Below are 18,150 nucleotides of genomic sequence, written 5' to 3' on the forward strand. Positions count from 1 at the left end.
GAGGTTCCTTACAACAAGGTATGCTATGATTGTATGATTCTATGTCAGTGCCGTATGCAAAAGTATTATTAAATCACCGTTTTCTACTGGCAGAATTCAATGATTGCATAAGCCCATTTTTCCACAGAAATAGATCTCATGGTTGTGGTTGTCTGTTTATTCATTGTGTTCCCTAGTTCCTTTCCAGTTCTAGCTTTCTAGGACCAAATCCACACAGGTTTTTTTTCCCAGATCCTACACTCATAACAATCTGTCTTTTCATAATTTATCAGCCCACCAATCCTTCCATGCATTTTATCAGCAGTGTCTTTATACTTGTTGACAGAACAACACTGGACACTCCTTTACTTAATAATAATTTCCCAATGGGAGCTGCTTTTTGAGCTCTGCCAGTTACCTACTTCTTGGTCAGTTTTGTACATACTATTTTTAAATTGATATTCCGTGCCAGACTGACTTTTTAGGGGTCATCTTTTAACTCTCCTCCACAGCGGCAAACAACCCTTTCTGTTACTTCTTCCTCTGTCCCCATCTTGCTCCTTTCAGCCTCTTGCAGCCACTCTTTGCAATGGCCCAAATGACAGCACTTATCTGCAGAGAAGGCTGTGAGAACCAGGCTGGGAAGGGAGCAGACAGAAGTGTATTTCAGCCTCAGATCCTGAGTCTGTATTAAAAGCATATGGAAAATATGGAAAAGGTAATGTCCCATCTGTTTTTAATAGGGGACAAGGGATTTGATGTTTGGCAACCTTATTGTGTAGTCTCTTGATATTACATAATGTTATTTTTTGATGTTGTGCACTACTGAGCATTACCCAAGTATAAGCATATTCCATCTATACAAGAAAGAAATTGGATTTGTCTAAGACTTACTTACTTTCTTTTATTAATACCATATCCTCTACCATTTACCAGTGACCCCTGTACCATCCTGATGTCTGTTGGCTGCTAGCTATGCAAACTGCTGCTCATGCACTTAACTTTTTTATTAAGCACTATGTGGTTTATGGTAGTGAAGCAGCCACAAAAGGACACTGGTCTGTGATCATAGAAATACTTGTTTTGCTGTTTGGTTTTGGTTTGTTGGCATTGGGTTTTGTTTGGTTTTTTTTTTTTTTGTTTGTTTGTTTTTTTAAGTGGTGTTATATTAAGCACAGTGGGAAATTATTTCCAAGATCCAAACTCTGAAGATAGATACACAATATTTTTTACCAGCACAATTAACATTGCTATTGCCAGTTGGGGGTATCTGTGTTACAATGTAGGACACTACAAAATAGGACAGCAAAAAAATATTGTGGTAAGTTTTACAGCCTGTAATAGGAAATGTTATCCTGTCTGTATGCCATCCCAAAACATGCTGTGTCTTGCAGAGTATGAGACCCCTCATTCAGTGTGTCCGTTATTAATGAGCCAAACAAGCAGAGAAACAGCTACACTGCAGGAATGGAAGAAGGTATAGATTTTTTAGAGTAAGTTCACCAGAACCCTACTAAATACCCATAGATTCCCGAATGCATTAGTGTTACATCACAGAAGGAGAAAAGCAGAGATCACTTAAAGGAGAGGACCACCCTTTTCTGCATGCCAGGTGAGTAACTTTGTGGTTGCCTTATTTTCAGGCACAAATAACATCTCCACACTGGAGACTTCTCTCCCAGCTGTGGTTTGTCTTCCCATCTGAGCATGCTTTGTGAAACCAGAGAAGCAGGGACCATGAGAGGTTTCTAGGAAGGAAGCTGCTTTATTATAGGGACAAGAGCAGCACTAGCTTAAAGCCGTAGATTCACTTTCTCAGGAGGGAAGACCTGGGATGTATATTGGAAAGAATAGTAACATCAGCAGATCATAGGACCAGCTCAGAGCTCATCCACCCTTGGCTGCCTGGGCTCCTGTGCAGTGCTGTTTATTGCTCCCCATCAGTCATAGCTTTTCTGGAATTACTCATGGCTGACATTTCTGATGCAATAAGGCCACAGATAACTTGTGAAATGAAATCAGGGTTTTCCTGTTGGGACATGTAGTATCCCCACTATCTATCTGTCTCTCTTTAGGCACCACATGCTAGCACAGGCAAGGATAATGGGGCTGGGATTACAAGTCAGGCTAAGTATCCCAGTGTATTTTTCTGTGAAAGGGAGAGAGAAATATTTTCACCCCAGAGTCACTCAAAATCCAATCAGGCTGTCAGATATACACAGAACCTGCACTCCTGCCAGGCCAGTCTCACCATGTTTTCAGACTAGTGGCTCCACTTGCATCAAGACAACAACTGAAAAATCTTAGATCAGTAAAGACTGGGTGTTCATCTTTGCAGCCTGGGACAGTGGGGCTGAATGGAGCCTTGCAGTCCTTGCTGTGCTCAGGTAACTAGGCATTAGGTCTGTATATTACAGTGACAAACCTTTAAAGAAGTGACTTGTGGGTTATAATGTGAAACACTTTTTTACATTATTTTAATTTAACTCCTTTGCTAGTATCACTTCAAGCATGGCTCATTGGTTTATCAAGGAAAGACAGAGGTGATTGCTATGACTGCTATAGGCTTGCACAGCTGGAGAATCAGAGAGATGACTATGATATAGTTTTATCTTCCTGTGAATGTCCGTGTATTAATATATACTGAAATGCATTTACAGAGAGAAATACCTTCTTTGGAAAATTTGCCTAATATCAATATAAATATAAAAGTGAAAGAACAAGACAGCACAACAGCAAATGTTTTTTGTGTGTTTGTGCAGAAATATATAGCTGGACAGTCATCCAGAAGCCATTTAGTCCATATCCCCACACTGAAGCAGGGTACTTTGCTCCTTCTTGACGGACTTTTAACCTGTTACAATCTAAAATTTGCAAGCATTAATCTTTCTTTATTAAGAGTTAGGTTTAGGGTATCCTATGAAAAACAGTGTGTGCACAGTAAATGATGGTGTTTGAGACCCACAGCAAGCAATAAAAGTGAAGCCAGTCCTCAAAGAACTTCTCATACTGCCAGCAATACCCATGCAGAGGGATGAATGTGAAATTGCTACTGATTCACTATGTCACAAGGCATATAAACAGGCAGGCAGGTTTAGAAGCCCAAATTAGACTAATTCTGACACATCCTAACCCCAAAGTGCTTGGGTTTGTAACCTTCTTGCAGGTTTCAAGCAGGCTGCCCTGTGAAACTGCACAGGGCTTTTAGAAAGGGAGCTGATAACTTTCTTCCTGTGTAGGGATCAAACTTTTTCTCCAATGGGTATATAAAGGCAGGATCCTAGAATGCTGACCTCAGTGCTGCCGTTGCTGCAGTGCTTGCGGCTCTATGAGTGTTTTGTCTGCCACACACCCCTGAAGTGAACATGTGGTAAAGGTGAAACTCCAGAGGTAAGAAAAAAAGTAGGGTGCTGCTTTGTATATGATCCTTGTTTGAAACCAGCATTTCCCTTGCAAGTTTTCAAACAAATCTCCAAAATACCCTTCTAGACAATGGCGGTGGAGCCTCACATTCCCACCGCAAATCACATAATGATATTTTTTCACCATGGATATCCTGGATTGGAATCCTTCTGGCAGTTTAGGGTTAAAGAGTCTATCACCAGCTAGCAATCCCCCAAGCTACATTTCCCCTTTGAACCTTAGATTTGAACTAAGTTTCTGTTAGTATCTACTGGACATGGTAAACCTATCCAAAAAATTTGCCAACCCCACTTAAAGGTGACACCATGAACTACAAGATTCAGGCAACTAGAAGTCCCACCCACACTGTAACTATGGTAGAAGCTACAGCTTCCGAAAAAAACAGCTGCTTCCTCTGTGGGAAGGGAGCAGGAGGTAGCAAAGGTGAAAGGATAGCAGGAGAGAACAGAGGAGGAGGAAGATGGAGAGAGTAGGAGAGACTCAGGAAAAGGAGTGTGGGATTTTGCAGGTCTTTGTGGGAGAAAGGAGGGATATATTGCCATATATTCTCAACACTAGTGTGAGTTTTAGAAATTGAAGGGCTTGTGCTATTAAATCTCAGTTTAAAATGAAAAAAGATCAGACTAAGAGGAGCTTTTCCTAATTCTCTGTTATTCCCTGAGAAGTTATGGCTGTTTAAACACATGCAGGAAATCCAAGAGCGTACCCATCATATTTCTCAGGCACTGGAAAGAGATCTGGTCCAAGCACTAGTACCCCAGTGTTGTCACATAAAACCTGCCTTGCTCATGTCACATATGGATCCTTTTTCCCCCTTAACAATTAATGGGTCCTGCAGTGAAAACAATGATTTACATGATGAGTACACACAGCAGAGAGGAGTTAACACAGCCACATCACCGAGGGACCGACCCTTTCCTCACTCTGCCTTATTTAACATGTGAGTTGTCTCACCTCTATCAGCACTGCTTGTCGGGTGTGACATTCAAGTGAGTGATGGCCATGTCAGCTCCCAAGTCAGGCCACTTTGCTGTCTCATCATGCTATGCTGTGTGTTGGATAGGAAAAGGAGAAAATTCTTCCACATGTGTTGTTAGCAGGAATTTGGTGAGCAAAGGGTTAAAAGGCTTGGGGTGCCGGGTCTTTGTGGGGATGTGTGCACATATATATATGTATACGTGTGTGTGTGTGTATATATATATGTACACACACCTTGGTTTGGCTGTAGGACCTTCTGCCCGCAGGCCACAGTCACATTATCATCTGGAAATTGGATAACGACAGCACAATGACAAATCCAGGTTGCTTGCAATAAGGTGCTAATCCCTTTGCTTTAATATCGGAGCAGCGTGTAATGATGTTTGGACATCACTCCAGTTTACTGACGACCCCACTGGGGCCGGCAATAGAAGCGTACAACTGTCTAACAAGCCATCAGGTGACCGCCGTCGTCAAAGCAACGGAGGATGCAATCTAATCTTCCCTCCATCCCTTCCAGCTCCCAATAAGGACCAGATTATAGAAGTGGCCCATCAGTGCTTGGTAACTCGAATCAATTAACGTTAATTCGCACAATGCTATGATGTATTGTGATCACTTTCATTTCGGAGCAGGGGGAAGAAATTGCTATAATTCACCTAAAATGAGGTTGTCTATGGTGCTGAGGTATTAATTGGGTGTCCATATTAAATGGAAAAGGAGCACGGTAGTGAAGGAAAAGTGGATGAGTGACTCTCTTGGCTGCTATTGACCTATCAGAAGAAGACAGTGCCCTTTTCCTTTGCTTTTATCTATTACAGTTTTCCCTATTGCGTGTCAAGTTGATGTATTATAAAAAATTCATTTGGTGACCTTCCACCCCCCTAGCAGATTAAACAATTTCACTGGGATGGCATCATTAACAGGGCCTTGCATTTAATGATGATTTCTCTAAAAGGCCACGGAGATTCGATTTTAAGCTAACAGATTTATTGCACTATTATAACATATCGTAAAAAACTGTACCACCTACGGTCTGGTTTTAGGATAGAAACTGTTTAAGAGTTTATGTGGAGCTTAAAGTGGTATTACCTTGGGATATGCAGCAGCGGCAAAGCTCTGGCCTCCAGCGGGATGCTGTTTACATTTAATAAAAGGCTTTTCTCTGACAGTAAACTTTGGAAGTGTATTATGGAGGAGGCCTGGCTTAGCTCCTTGCCACTATCAGGCAGCTCTGTAAGTAATGTTATTTCCATTCATCTACATCAATTAATGGAAGTCACTAATGAATTCAGAGGATGTTTCTCTCCTATCTGATGCATCTACTCTGTCCCTCTCCTAAAGGCTCCTACCTCACCCTTCAGTGGATCCATTAAGTGCCTCCAGTCTCCTGTTTCTCCTTTTTTAAGGTGTCTTAGCAGTCCAGACTGCAGGAACTCCAGACTCCACCAGCTGCAACCACCAGGCAGCTGCTTGCATTCAGGTTTTGGTGCCACTTGGACTGAAAAGGGAAGGCTGTCTAAGCAGGAGGAGAATCCTGTTCTTATGGGGAAGACATGTCTGTGTTCCTAGACTGTTGTGTTCCTGCTCTGTGGCTATATTTACTAATTTGTAAAATTACGGAGTATTAGAAGAAATAGGGAAAGCCATTTGGAGTTTGGATGGTCTCTAGCAGACAGAGAAATGGAGATCTGATGGTGGTAGCACCCCCAAAAGCTAATGTCAAAAGATGCTGGTCAAAAAGATTGGTTATTTTAGCTAATATATTTTCCAAGACAGTATGAATTGGACCTTTTTCAGAACTTTTTCAGTCTAACCAACTCACATAATGCTTTCAATAGCCACAGAATATCCAGTTTCTAACTAAAGCATCTTTGCTTTATGAAAGGAAACCCTCACAATGATTAGATAAAGAAGCATACTCCTGTTGTCCAGCCTTGCCCACAGAGGCAATTTAGTTATTTGTTTCTTATCTCACTTCACAGTCAACCTAGGCCCCCCATGATACTTCTCCACACTACTAGATCTTTTCTTACCTTTCTGCCATCACAGCTCCTTACCTTCAGGGCAGTGGACACATGGCTTCGTTCAAAGCTAGCTGATGCTAGCTAGGATTCTTGTTTAGTTTCCTAGATTTCTGAATTTTGGTCTTATTAATTCAACCTATATGAAAGAAGAGAGACACCAATAATTTGTGACACCGTGGGTCCTGTTGAGTCCATTGGTTTAGTCCTCATAAGGAGATATGATCAGTATTAGGTATTTATTGTGTGTCTGTTGTCAAGGAAAAGTGCAGTCTACTTTCCACTGAAGTTTGTTTCCTCTAGTTTTGATTTCTTTCTATAATATGGGAAAACATGGGGAAATGGAAGTCAACCTTCACATAACTTTTTTGCTTAAAGTAGGAATGACTTCAAACTCCTCACCATCTTCTCAGTGCTCGTCTCTCTGTCCCTGTCTTTATTACTTTAATGATAAGATCTGCAGAGGGAGACAAAGCTCTAACAGTGCAGCTGAGAGGACACAGGTACCTGGTGTCTGGCTAACTTCACCACCATATGACATGAGAATGCATTACATATGCAAAAATGTTAAATTCCTCACAGGCTTTTGGTAGATCTGTACCTACTTTGCCTTACACAAGTCCTCACGATACCCATCTCCTATCTTCACTAGAGCATCTTCTTTCTTGTAGCTTGTCTTCTCTTCACCAGCAATCACCACCTTTCCAAGAACGAACAAAAAATCTCCTAGGCTTAACCAGGATGCTTTTTGACATATTATTTGCTCCCCAAATTGTTCCAAACCTCCTTCCCATTCTGATGGTATACTGATGCTGCAAAACTAGCATTGCAGACATACCCCGACAACTGTGCAATTAGTTTCATTGTCTATGTTTATTGGGAAATTAAATAAATTAGAATGTTCTCTGGCACCAAGACCAGCTGATACGAATCAGCCTGTGTCCAAATTAAATTATCTCACCCACCATTTCAGGCCGGCCTCATTGAAACTGCCAAGTGAGAATATTATCTGACTCTATTAGTTACCAGACCATTTGGGAGTTGTCTTGTACGTTGCTACTGGTCCTGGACCACAGCTTGTGATGGGCTGACAGTTTAACAAGTAGCGGTGATCAAGTATCAGTGCCAAGGCTTTTTCTTTGGCAGTATTTAGTTTTCTAGTACAGACATATCCATCAGCTTTAATGGACCCTTGACCCAAGCTCTCAGTCTGGTGTCTTTTCACTTAAAGTGAAATTATAATAATTGCTACTATTATTATTGGTGGTGGTAGTTTTGTTTTTCTTATTGTCATTATTATAGATATTATTTTAATTATAGTTAAAATGACAAGCTGTCATTGATTTCAGGGAGACTTTCTTCCTTCCCAAATCTTTCCACCTGGTTTCTCAAGCACACCTTCATACGTGCCATAAACCTTTACTTTCTACAACCACTGACTTCCTTGCTACTAAAGAGCAGACACTTGCCCTCCTGCAGAGCCTCAGCATGTTCAAGAGGCATGTGCTGGCACTGATGGTGAAAGGATCTGGGATCCCTGTTGTTTCCGTTGACTAAGGTACCAGGAGCATCCTGCTGTGCCCACATTTAGAAGAGCTGCAAGGCACTGAGCAACAGAGCTGTTCCCCATTGAGCACTGTCAGCAGGGAATTGCAAACCAACCTGCTCCTTCTCAGCATGAGACTTCAGGGTAGTGACAAAACAGCATGCCCTTCATGCCCATCAGGAGCAAGGCAGCTCTCTTTGCTCCTGTCCTTGCTAGGCTAAAGGCATGGCCATGTCCCCACCTCCCAGCAGCAAAGCTGTGCCAGGAAAACCTATTTCCCTTCCAGCACAAATCATCAGGGGAGCAGCAGGCTGCTCCTCTCTCCTCCTCCTCTACACTGATGCTCACAGGAAAATAACTCACTGTGTGCAGGGTTGTACCCTAAGGCAGGGACTCCCTTACAGCAAGAGTCAGGTTGGACCATGTGGGATACAGACTCACAGGAATGCTTAGGGTTGGAAAGGACCTAAAGATCATCTAGTTCCACCCACCCTGCCACGGGCAGGGAAACACCATGTCTCGTACGGTGTTATCTGAATACAAATTATCTGCAAACAAACATTAATTTTTAAGCATTCATGCGTATTTTTGCTTTGTTTTCTTTGCTATTACTCACTCTAGGGAGTGGGAACTAAGTTTAGCTACAACCACATTTTGCCCTTCCTTTATGTGTAGGATGAGCATGGTTTTACCATGTAGGGCTTGGGGTGTGGAGTTAGGGCATTTCAATGTCAACATTTTTCCTGTTCATTGTCAGTTCTAAATAAGCTGGAATAGAAGAAAAAAATATGTTGGGTTTTCAGAAGCCATGCCAAGAATCACGAGACTTGTCTGGACTCAGCTGGAGTGTAGAGCTCACATGAAGTGCAGATATCTGTCATGAAAACATGAGTGATGTGGTGTATTGTTCCTGCAGTGAGTATCAATCACAGTGCTGAATGCACATCTGTGGAAGGAGGTAGATAAGAGAACTGATGAATGAATTGATGCCTTTGACATGAACTTTACATAACACTGCTTTTTCATAGAATCATAGAATGGTCAGGATTGGAAAGGACCTTATTATCATTTAGTTCCTACCCTCCTGCATGGGCAGGGATGCCTTGCAGGCCCCCTTCAGATACTGGAAGGCTGCTATGAGGTCTCAATGCAGCCTTCTTTTCCCCAGGCTGAACAGCCCCAACTTTCTCAGCCTATCTTCATATGGGAGGTGCTCCAGTCCCCTGATCACCCTTTCATCATCATCACATTCCCACTCACAAAAAAGAAAAAGAACCAGGATAAGAACTGAAACTTAAATCTTTGAGCTAGTTCTAGAGACTGTAGGTATCCTTTAAGCCTTAGCTGACCTTGCCACTGTCTGTGGACCAGCAGCTACAGTATAAACAGTTTCAGGTTTGTCATGCATAGTAGCATCTATAAAAAAATGCCAACAAACCCAAAACTTAAACCAAAAAACTGAGTTAGACCAAGGGAAACTTATACTCCACATATCTTGTTTGTAAACACCTTTAAGCTAAGACTAGAGATGAATGAACAGCTTTTCTACTTTCATTTCAAGACAATGCCAAACCCCAAGCCGCTTAACCACAATTGCAGATTAGAGGCTTTTATATATATATAAATTGTATATATATATATGAGATGCTAAATGACACAAAGCACTGTGAGAGGGAATGAAATTACAGTGGCTCAGAATAAAGTGTTGGTTCTTGATTCAAATGCAAAACCCTTCTCCTGGGATGTTCTAATTTAAATTTCAGTCTTGGAAAACCTGATGTCTTTAAATAGAGTGTGTATGCATTTCTATATTTCAGTATGCAGACTTTGCAGATAATTAAAGGTATGCAGATATGCAGGATAAGGAAATGCAATAAAGCCCTGTAAGGGCTGCGGCGGTGTAGAGGAACTGAATTATTTTTTCTAAGAAGGAGGAGCTCAAAGGTGTTCATTGGAAATCTTTCTGCTGAACAGGAAGCATTTGTAGCTTCCACTGTTATTAGTTCACTGAAATGAAGACTTCGGGGCTATAGCATTGGGTTTATGTATCCATTAAATCCCTTTCTCTGCCACATACATACTCAATGTGACACCAGGGACATAATTCATCATGTCAATTTCTCACTTTTCCATTTGTAAACTGTGGATTAAAACAAAAGGATTTTTTTTATTGCTTTGGTTATGGTCTCTGCTTGGAAGTGATGCTTGTTTCATAATTCCATGCATACTGTGCTCACCCAAGGAATCAAAATGCTGTTACAAGGTAAATCAGTGGTCCTTCAGTATAGTGCTCCTTCCTATTCATAACAAACACTAAGTATTGCAAGTTGCATTGCTAAGGTAAAAAACACCTGTGAACAAAAAGTAGCATGTTGTTCCTAGGTAAGATACGAATTGCCTCTGGGACTAGCACTGGGTGTTTTCATAGCATTAATTTTCTTATCCCTCCCCCCAATTTTTTTTGCATGTAAAAGAAATGGAAGCAAACAGCATCCAGAAACATGCTTGTATGTGAGACCTTACAGCATCTCTATTCAGGTGCAGCCCTCAGATGGAGAAATAGAGAAGCAACTTCCTGTACAGCCAAAAATCATTTTCCTGGACAGTAAGGTAGGATTTGCACCTCTGTGAATGGGCGCTTCTCTTAATTCTGTATGATTTTGCCATTTCCAAGCAATCCCAAAGCTATGAGATGGACCTAAATATGGCAGAAAATAGTTTTATAAATAAATAGCAATTGACATCTTCCAGGATGGTCACTGTTTGCATTTTTCAGCTTTTATCTGTGAATGTTGGATCTGTGTTGTAGAAACAATTATGTGCAGGTTTTTGATTTCTGCTACTAAAGCTTAGAAGATATAATTGAGAAATATGGGAACAGCAACACAATCATGAAGGCTGTCAATGTCAGATATAATGGGGTATCCTGGTCTTCTCTGACAAGTCCGCACCATGTAGAGCAGTGCTGTGTAGAGATCACCATGTTTAAAACAAGCTTGGACTTCAATGTGATGTGATTTAGCACTGCCAGAGGCACTAACATGAGTCCTGGAAGCAGCAGACTAGGTCCAGTGAGTCCTTAGATATTGACAGGTTGTGGGACTAGATTTAGATACCAAAAGTAAGGTGAAATCTGCATAACATGTCTTCATGCTATGGTTCTATTTTCTTTATATTTTCATGTCCTCTTTCCTGTTTTCCAATTATTTTCTGTAATGGAATCATTCCCATTTTGCTGGACAAGCAAAAGCATAGCCACAGAATAACTAGACCCAGGTACAATATTTTTCCAGTTGTGACCCAGAAGCTTGGTGTCAAATCCAAGCTTTGACAGCTTCATGCATGCTATTTCTGGGTGCAATGCTGCTTTACAATAAAAACAGCTCTGTATATCCATTAGTCATGAGAATGATTTTATGACTATGAGGCACAAGACTTTCAGCTTCTTTCTATTTCACTTCAGTTCCCTACACACAGACATCTTGTTGTGTTGCAGGGTGAAGAATATGTTAGTTGGCCTCCAGCTTCTGTAGAAAGATAAGAGCTTTCCACAAGCCAACTCTGCTGGATGTCACACAAAACTTAAATTTAGGCAATTGAACCTTCCTTTGACTTTCATACCCTTCCTCAGACATGTCTTGTGTTTTCTATTAGACCTTAATTCTTCTGGTTTTCTTTCCAGGGTCTAAAAGTTGACAAACTGGGGCCTCCCTCAGAACCCTGGGTTGTATCAGCTCACCTCAAAGGCTCCTCCAAAGCTGTGCTAAGAGGTTTGGATGTGTTTCCTTATAGAAGGGTTTACGGCAAAGCAGATATGCAGAATGGTGATGATATATTTAAGAATTCTCCCTGGGAAATACTGGGTTTGAAAACTAGTCTTCGGGCTGAAAAAAGGTTACAGCAGGAGTTTGGTGATCTGCCCAGTCATAAGTTAGAGAGAGAGAAGCTTATGCAAAAGTATTTTCGTGCTCTGGCAGCTTAAAGGGAGTATATCCAGTAGTTTATCTTGAAAATACACACGTCAGATCAAAAAAAGAAAAGACTGAAGAATTAGAAAACCTAATACTTGAATTTTCAGCTAATGTTAACTGGGGCAATTTCCTTAGAGTCAATGACAACCTTTTTGTGCCAGCAAAGGATCTGGCCAAGTACAGACAGAAACAACTGCCTATTGTTTGTAATTAGCATACTTAAACATGGAAATGTTTTTCACAAGGGATCTAAATATTTCCATTCTGGTCCTCATTTATCAAAAGACCTGAACTCATAACTAACTCTAAGCATGTGAGTATTTCCCTTGAGGTTACTGAGGCTATGAACATGCTTATATACAGAACCTTGTTTAAGTTCAGTGCTGAACCAAAAACCTGTGGATGATCATAAGCTTGTAAACTAGAAAATGGAAATTATATCAATGATATAATCTTAATTTTCATTGCTAAAAGGGAGGGAGGGAGGGAGGGAGGGAGAGAGGGAGGGAGGGAGGGAGGAAGGAAGGAAGGAAGGAAGGAAGGAAGGAAGGAAGGAAGGAAGGAAGGAAGGAAGGAAGGAAGGAAGGAAGGGAGGCGAGAAAGAAGTCACAGAAGAGAAATGCACTTCACATTCTTTAAAAGATACATGCATCAAATTAATAGTCAATAAACTCCAGCAAGAAAGAGCTATGTAGTACAGATGTTCTCTATGTAATAGTTTCTTGCAGTTTTTCCTTTGACAAACGTCCTTATTGCAGTCATCTTTTGAAACACATAAAAGCAGCATTTAAGCAAAATGGGTCCCGTCTAGCACACTAAGGCTGCTTCATCTGACAGCAGCCAAACTGCCTCATGAAAGCAGTTTAGCTTCAAATTAGCTTGCTTCTATGTTAAATACCAGCTTGCCTGAGAGATCTTTGTGAAGACTCCCATATATATCTATAATATTCTGAGCTTTGAAGCATATGTGCCTGAAAGCTGAGATAGACTGTTGAGAAGTACAGTACAGTACTCCAGGCTTCATCATAGACTGGAAATGGCAATTATAAAGTATTCAAACACAGCTCACAAGACCCTCTGTAAAAGCAGTGTTACAGTGAGAACCAGAGCCAAGAAAAGTCTTGCTAGTCTGCGCAGGCTGTGTCATAAGGAGGATCATAAAAATAGTAGATAAGTAGATGAGCCAGGATCAGACTAGAGCAATTAAAGAAATCCGGATTCCCACATCTATAGCAAGTCTATTCACAGGATAAATTATAGCTTGCTTACACATCACAGCTGGTCCTGGAGGCTCACAATGAAGTTGGGGATTTGGTGTGCTAGAAGCTGTACAAAAATAGAAAAAACATATATAGGTATTCAAAACTAACTGGGATATTAGTAAACTAAATATCCAATCATGGAGTTGGGAAGCTTTATTATTTCTGTTGCTAAATCTTTAAAATGTGACAAGCTTTTGCCCAGGACCTTGTCTCTGGCCATAGTTCAGAAACCAGCCCAGTTGGCAGTTTGCATTGCAGCATCTCTGTTTGGAGTCTGTAAGAGTTTAAGAGGTTTGGCTAGGGCATGCAGTTCTTCAGTGCCAAAGAACTGACCCGGGCACTGTTTAGTATGTATCATATGGCTGTTGGTAGGAAAAATGGGATACCAGCAGAGAAAAATTGTTCTGCAGTATGCCTACCATCAAAATCCTTGTCCCCACTTGCTGATCACTCCTACACATCTATGATTGCAAAATGTCTCACAAAGATGTTTGCTACTACACCACTTTGCTCAATATCCTGAACACAGGAATGGCAGAGTAGGAATGTTCTCCTCACATTCAGACATTATGTATCTTCACCTGTGCTCCTTAATTGCAATAAAATGTAAACCCACCTGCTTCGTAAAGCATATAGTTATTACTTGTTGTGTTTGAGCAGGTGAAAGTCTGTGCTTGTGATCACTGGAGCAAGCCCAGCATCCTAAGGAAGCTTTGACTTCCCACCCCCACCTGAACCAACATTTTGAAATTTGTCAGTCTTCAGGATTTTACCTCTGTCACCCCAAGAGCCTGAAGGAAGCCCAGACCTGGTCAGCATTGCTCCAAGGCCAGGACTTGGCTGGTTCTCAAAGATACACACAATAAAATGGAGATCCAACTGCAAAGAAAATCATAAATTAAAAAAAAAAATCCAAAACCTACAAGGATAGCAAATATAACAGGTGTAAACGTTGGGTCAGAATGCATTCCCTGATACCTTAGAGCAGGAGGTAAAATAGCAAAGAAACTAGCTCTCCCAGGTTTCATTTTAATCCTCCTCATGGAGCTTTCCCCTGCCAGGTTTCTATCTGAAAGTGTCTCCTGTACAATCACAGGGTAGTCACCAGAATTTTTCCCTTTCAAAGCATCTGACAGAGTTGTAGAAAAGTTCAAAATAATTTAACAGTAGGTCAGGAAGGAATATGCCCAAATGACGAAGTGAAACACCTGCAAATCATAAAATAGTTAAACCAGTCAGTTCTTTTCCCTTAGCTGCAGTGTCTGGCTCCTTGAGACCATCCCTTTAGGACAGAAAATACTCAGTCTCTCACTAATACTCTCCTAACCTTAGCAACATAGTCACACAAGACACTAGTTAAATCAAAATTATTATCATCTGGAGCTTCCTAATGCATCTGTGTAGCTCCTTTTACCTATGCTTGATGGCCTTAACTTCCATATTCATTTTAATGCCATTTTACAATGAGCATGAAGATTCAGAAATGTTCAGAACTTAAATTTCTCCAACTCATCATGGACTTGATGTCCAAATATCTGTGAAGACCTGACCCTATGTAAAATTTCTGGGGTTACACAAATATTTACAATTAGGAAAGACACCGTATTTAGCTTTTCCAAAGTCCCCTTAAAGTCACAGGGATTCTCAGAGGGGCTGAGGTGGTACTTATCTGGATGTAAAATTTTTCTTACTCTACAGGACTCACCAAAGTGGAGGTCATAGATGGATGTGCAAGCTTTTCCAGTCTGGCTGTCTCCAGCTCAGGAACAGGCTGGAAACTGGTGTTCACTGTCACATCACCCCCAGGTAAGCTAAATTTTCTGCGTGTTTTATTTGGTAACTCAACTTAAAACCTTACAGGTCATCTGAATTTATAAAAAGGGAGTTAGGCTTTGTTTGAATGAGTGGCACAATGCCAAACCTCTAAACACCCTGACTTCACTCACACATCCAAGTTGGCATTACCCAGGCTGCAAGAGAGCTGAGTAGCGCCTGAGCTATTCATGCAAGATTCCTAAAATCAAGATGAGTCAGTAGAGACTATTGTTAAAGAAAGGTGCCTCTTTCTCTCTGGATTCCTTAGTTATGTATCCCATGTAGGAATCAGGTACTTAAGGTCAGCCAAGCTGCCAGAGCAAACTTTTTCCTCTTGAGTCCTTTTTTTCCTGTTTGTATTCAGAAATTCTCCATCTGTGCTTCAATTATTTTCATAGCTCCTTTCACCAACTGTTAGTCTGCACCTGGTCATCTTTATGGGTGCAAGAGATTACATACATTCAGAGCATGCCTTCAGGACTGGGCTCTGCTACAGGTATCCTTTCAGTTTACAGAGATGACATCAGAACCTCCAGGATCATGCAGTTTGCATTAGGTCTGTGAACAACCCCAATAATGGTGAAGAGGCAGGTGTGCTTGTAACCTCTTAGAAACAGCAGCTGAGGGAGGACATCAGCACCTTGGGGATATGGCACCATGTGAAGTCTGGCTTGCAAAAGCCTTAGGGCATCTGCACAAGGGAAGCACCTGTCCAACTGTTTGGGGGCCTGAACTTATCTACAAATCTGGCTCTGAAGCTGTGTAGGTGTCCAAGTACGGTTTTCTTCTTGCAGAATCACTACTGAGGCAATTCAAAGGAGAAACGGGTATATGCAATCTGGTATGCAGTCCAAAGACAAATTAAGATATAGCTATTGTTAAATGATGTTTAAAGTGACTATTCTGGTATTGCACACATACATACATATATGATATATGTATGGATATAGATGATATATATAGGTATACACATAGATGTAGACATAGGTATAAATAGATATATAGATATATATACAGATAGATATATTGATATAAATATATAGATACAGATAGAGATGATAACTCCATATATATATATATAAATTGAGAACCACCAGGTGGAAAGGAGACTAGGAAGGACAGACAGAAATATTTCCAATAGAGGTAAGGTGGCATGATTGCCACTGCATTAAACCTTGATAAGTACTCCTTTGCAGCATTGAACATAATTTTGTTTATGTGTTTTTAGAGGTGATCTCAAAATGGAGTAGGTATAGCCTGACCATTTTTAATATGAAAACTCCAAAATAGCAAGGCTTGTTTCAGACAAGAAACAGGAAAGAAACAGAGGACAAATACATCCGACTGATGAAGTGGCCAAGCTGAAACAGCTAATGAAAAAATCTAGGAAAAAAATTTAAAAAGTTACTAACTTTTAGACTACATTTTTCTGAACAACCTATCTTAATAATAATAGAAAATACTGAGAACAGCTAAAACTGGTTTTGGATGGAGATCAATATATTTACGAATGTATGGATACTGTATGACATGGTACACATAATAGCATAGGATAGGATTTATAACACAAGAAATCCCTTCCTATCATAGGATTAAATGAAGATCCAGGGAATTTTTTATGAGAAACTTTTGCTCCTCCTAGTCATAAGTGGCTAATCAACGTGAGGTGTTGCCAATGGCTTTTCAAAGAGAGAATGAGGGTGCCGGGAGTACTTGAAGGTAGGCCTTTAAAGGGGCACATATGTCTACTTTTAGGGTATGTGCTGACAAACATCTGCTGCTCCAATTGCCTTCACTTCAGTGAGAGTGACGGAAAGTCAGCGCCTCATGAGATCTGACTCTCTAGTGAGAAGTACAGCATAATGAAACGTGTTTTGAAAGCTATTTCAGGGAAGTCACAAAATTTTTCCTCTGAACAAAGGTCAAATGGAGGTCCCTTTTCTGAAACATTTAGTCAGAGTATTGGAAAGAGATGTTTACACCTAGCAATGTGGACAGCTGATGCATCTGTGCAGGTATCACCTGTGTAAAAAAGAGTATCGTACACTTTTGGTATGCACTACGAAAGTACACCCTTTGCTTGTTTGTAATTGGAACCAAGCTAGAGACAGTATAAAAGGTTTTATATTGCCAGACTGTTACTAAAGATACTTGATTATTGTTTGAGATAAGCAATAATTAAGTAACCAGAGAATAAATGTTTGGGATATGTTTTCATTACCAGGTTTCTTTGTGTACCCTGGCATAGTTTGCTGTTTGAAGGCAGCTCAGAAGATGCAGTTAACATTGAAAGCAATAATCCCATGTTTTACTGATAGCTCCTAGGGAGAGTAAACTATTCATAGCACCGTTGCATAGTCTTGCATCTTGTTACAGTAATATTCACACAACTGATATGGATCCCAATGGGCTCCATACATCCACTTTTCATTTAAACCAACAGCAGTCTACTCACAAAATATTACAGCAGTGCAAAGCACCTTTAAGCACCTGTCTGTGTAGAATCTGATATCTGTGAGACTACTTCTCTCAACTGAAGTTCAAATGTGTTTGTACCCGCAGGAAATTTTTCCCAATTGGAACATGCTTCCCACATTGTTCTCTGCTTTATTCAAGTGGACAGCATTGACACAAATCTAATTAGTTTCAGATAAAAGTACTTACAGCTACTTACCCTAGTCACCAAGCCTCCATCTGACCGTGTTTATAATTATTTTTATAAATTGATGAAAAAAATTGATGAAAAAAAAAGGCTTTTAGATTTTTATTAAAAGTGGAACTGAAACAAGTAAAAGAAATATCCATCCAGCAAAATTACCAGAATTGTGGTGTTAGGACCTGTAATAAGTCAGATTTTAAGACAGGTAATGAGTTGTTGTGCTCATCCACATCCTTCAAATTGGCCTATAGGTAGTGCCAGGGCCAGTTTTGTTAAATTCCTGTCCTTCCCAGGCACATCTCCATTCAAAACGTGTTTTGAAAGAGATTCAAGGAAAAAAGCTCTCCATATTTTTTATTTAAAAAGGGCAGTATTAGGCATCTTCCAGTCTTGATGCTCAGATGCTGAGACCAAATGACCTCAGCAACAAAAACTGTGAGGGGTGGCTGGCTTAATTCTGACTTCATTTACAGAAAACTTTAGAATCTCTGGG

The 18,150-nt window shown here is 40.5% G+C and overlaps 1 protein-coding gene across 3 annotated transcripts in view; it reads left to right on the top strand.

The window, feature by feature from the left end:
- PKHD1 (PKHD1 ciliary IPT domain containing fibrocystin/polyductin) overlaps positions 1 to 18,150 on the top strand; it is a 251,034-nt gene that overhangs the window by 225,678 nt on the left and 7,206 nt on the right. For all 3 annotated transcript variants that reach the window (XM_061372231.1, XM_061372229.1, XM_061372232.1), the window contains exons 61-63: positions 10,425 to 10,560; positions 11,633 to 11,720; positions 14,882 to 14,989. In XM_061372231.1, the coding sequence (XP_061228215.1) occupies positions 10,425 to 10,560; positions 11,633 to 11,720; positions 14,882 to 14,989 (332 nt within the window). The remainder of the gene's footprint in view (positions 1 to 10,424; positions 10,561 to 11,632; positions 11,721 to 14,881; positions 14,990 to 18,150) is intronic.

The sequence above is a fragment of the Neopsephotus bourkii genome, unplaced genomic scaffold (genome assembly GCF_033783945.1).
Source record: "Neopsephotus bourkii isolate Nb327-2 ecotype Australia unplaced genomic scaffold, CSIRO-AGI_Nbou_v1 NB_1600, whole genome shotgun sequence".
Taxonomy (NCBI): Eukaryota; Metazoa; Chordata; class Aves; order Psittaciformes; family Psittacidae; genus Neopsephotus; species Neopsephotus bourkii.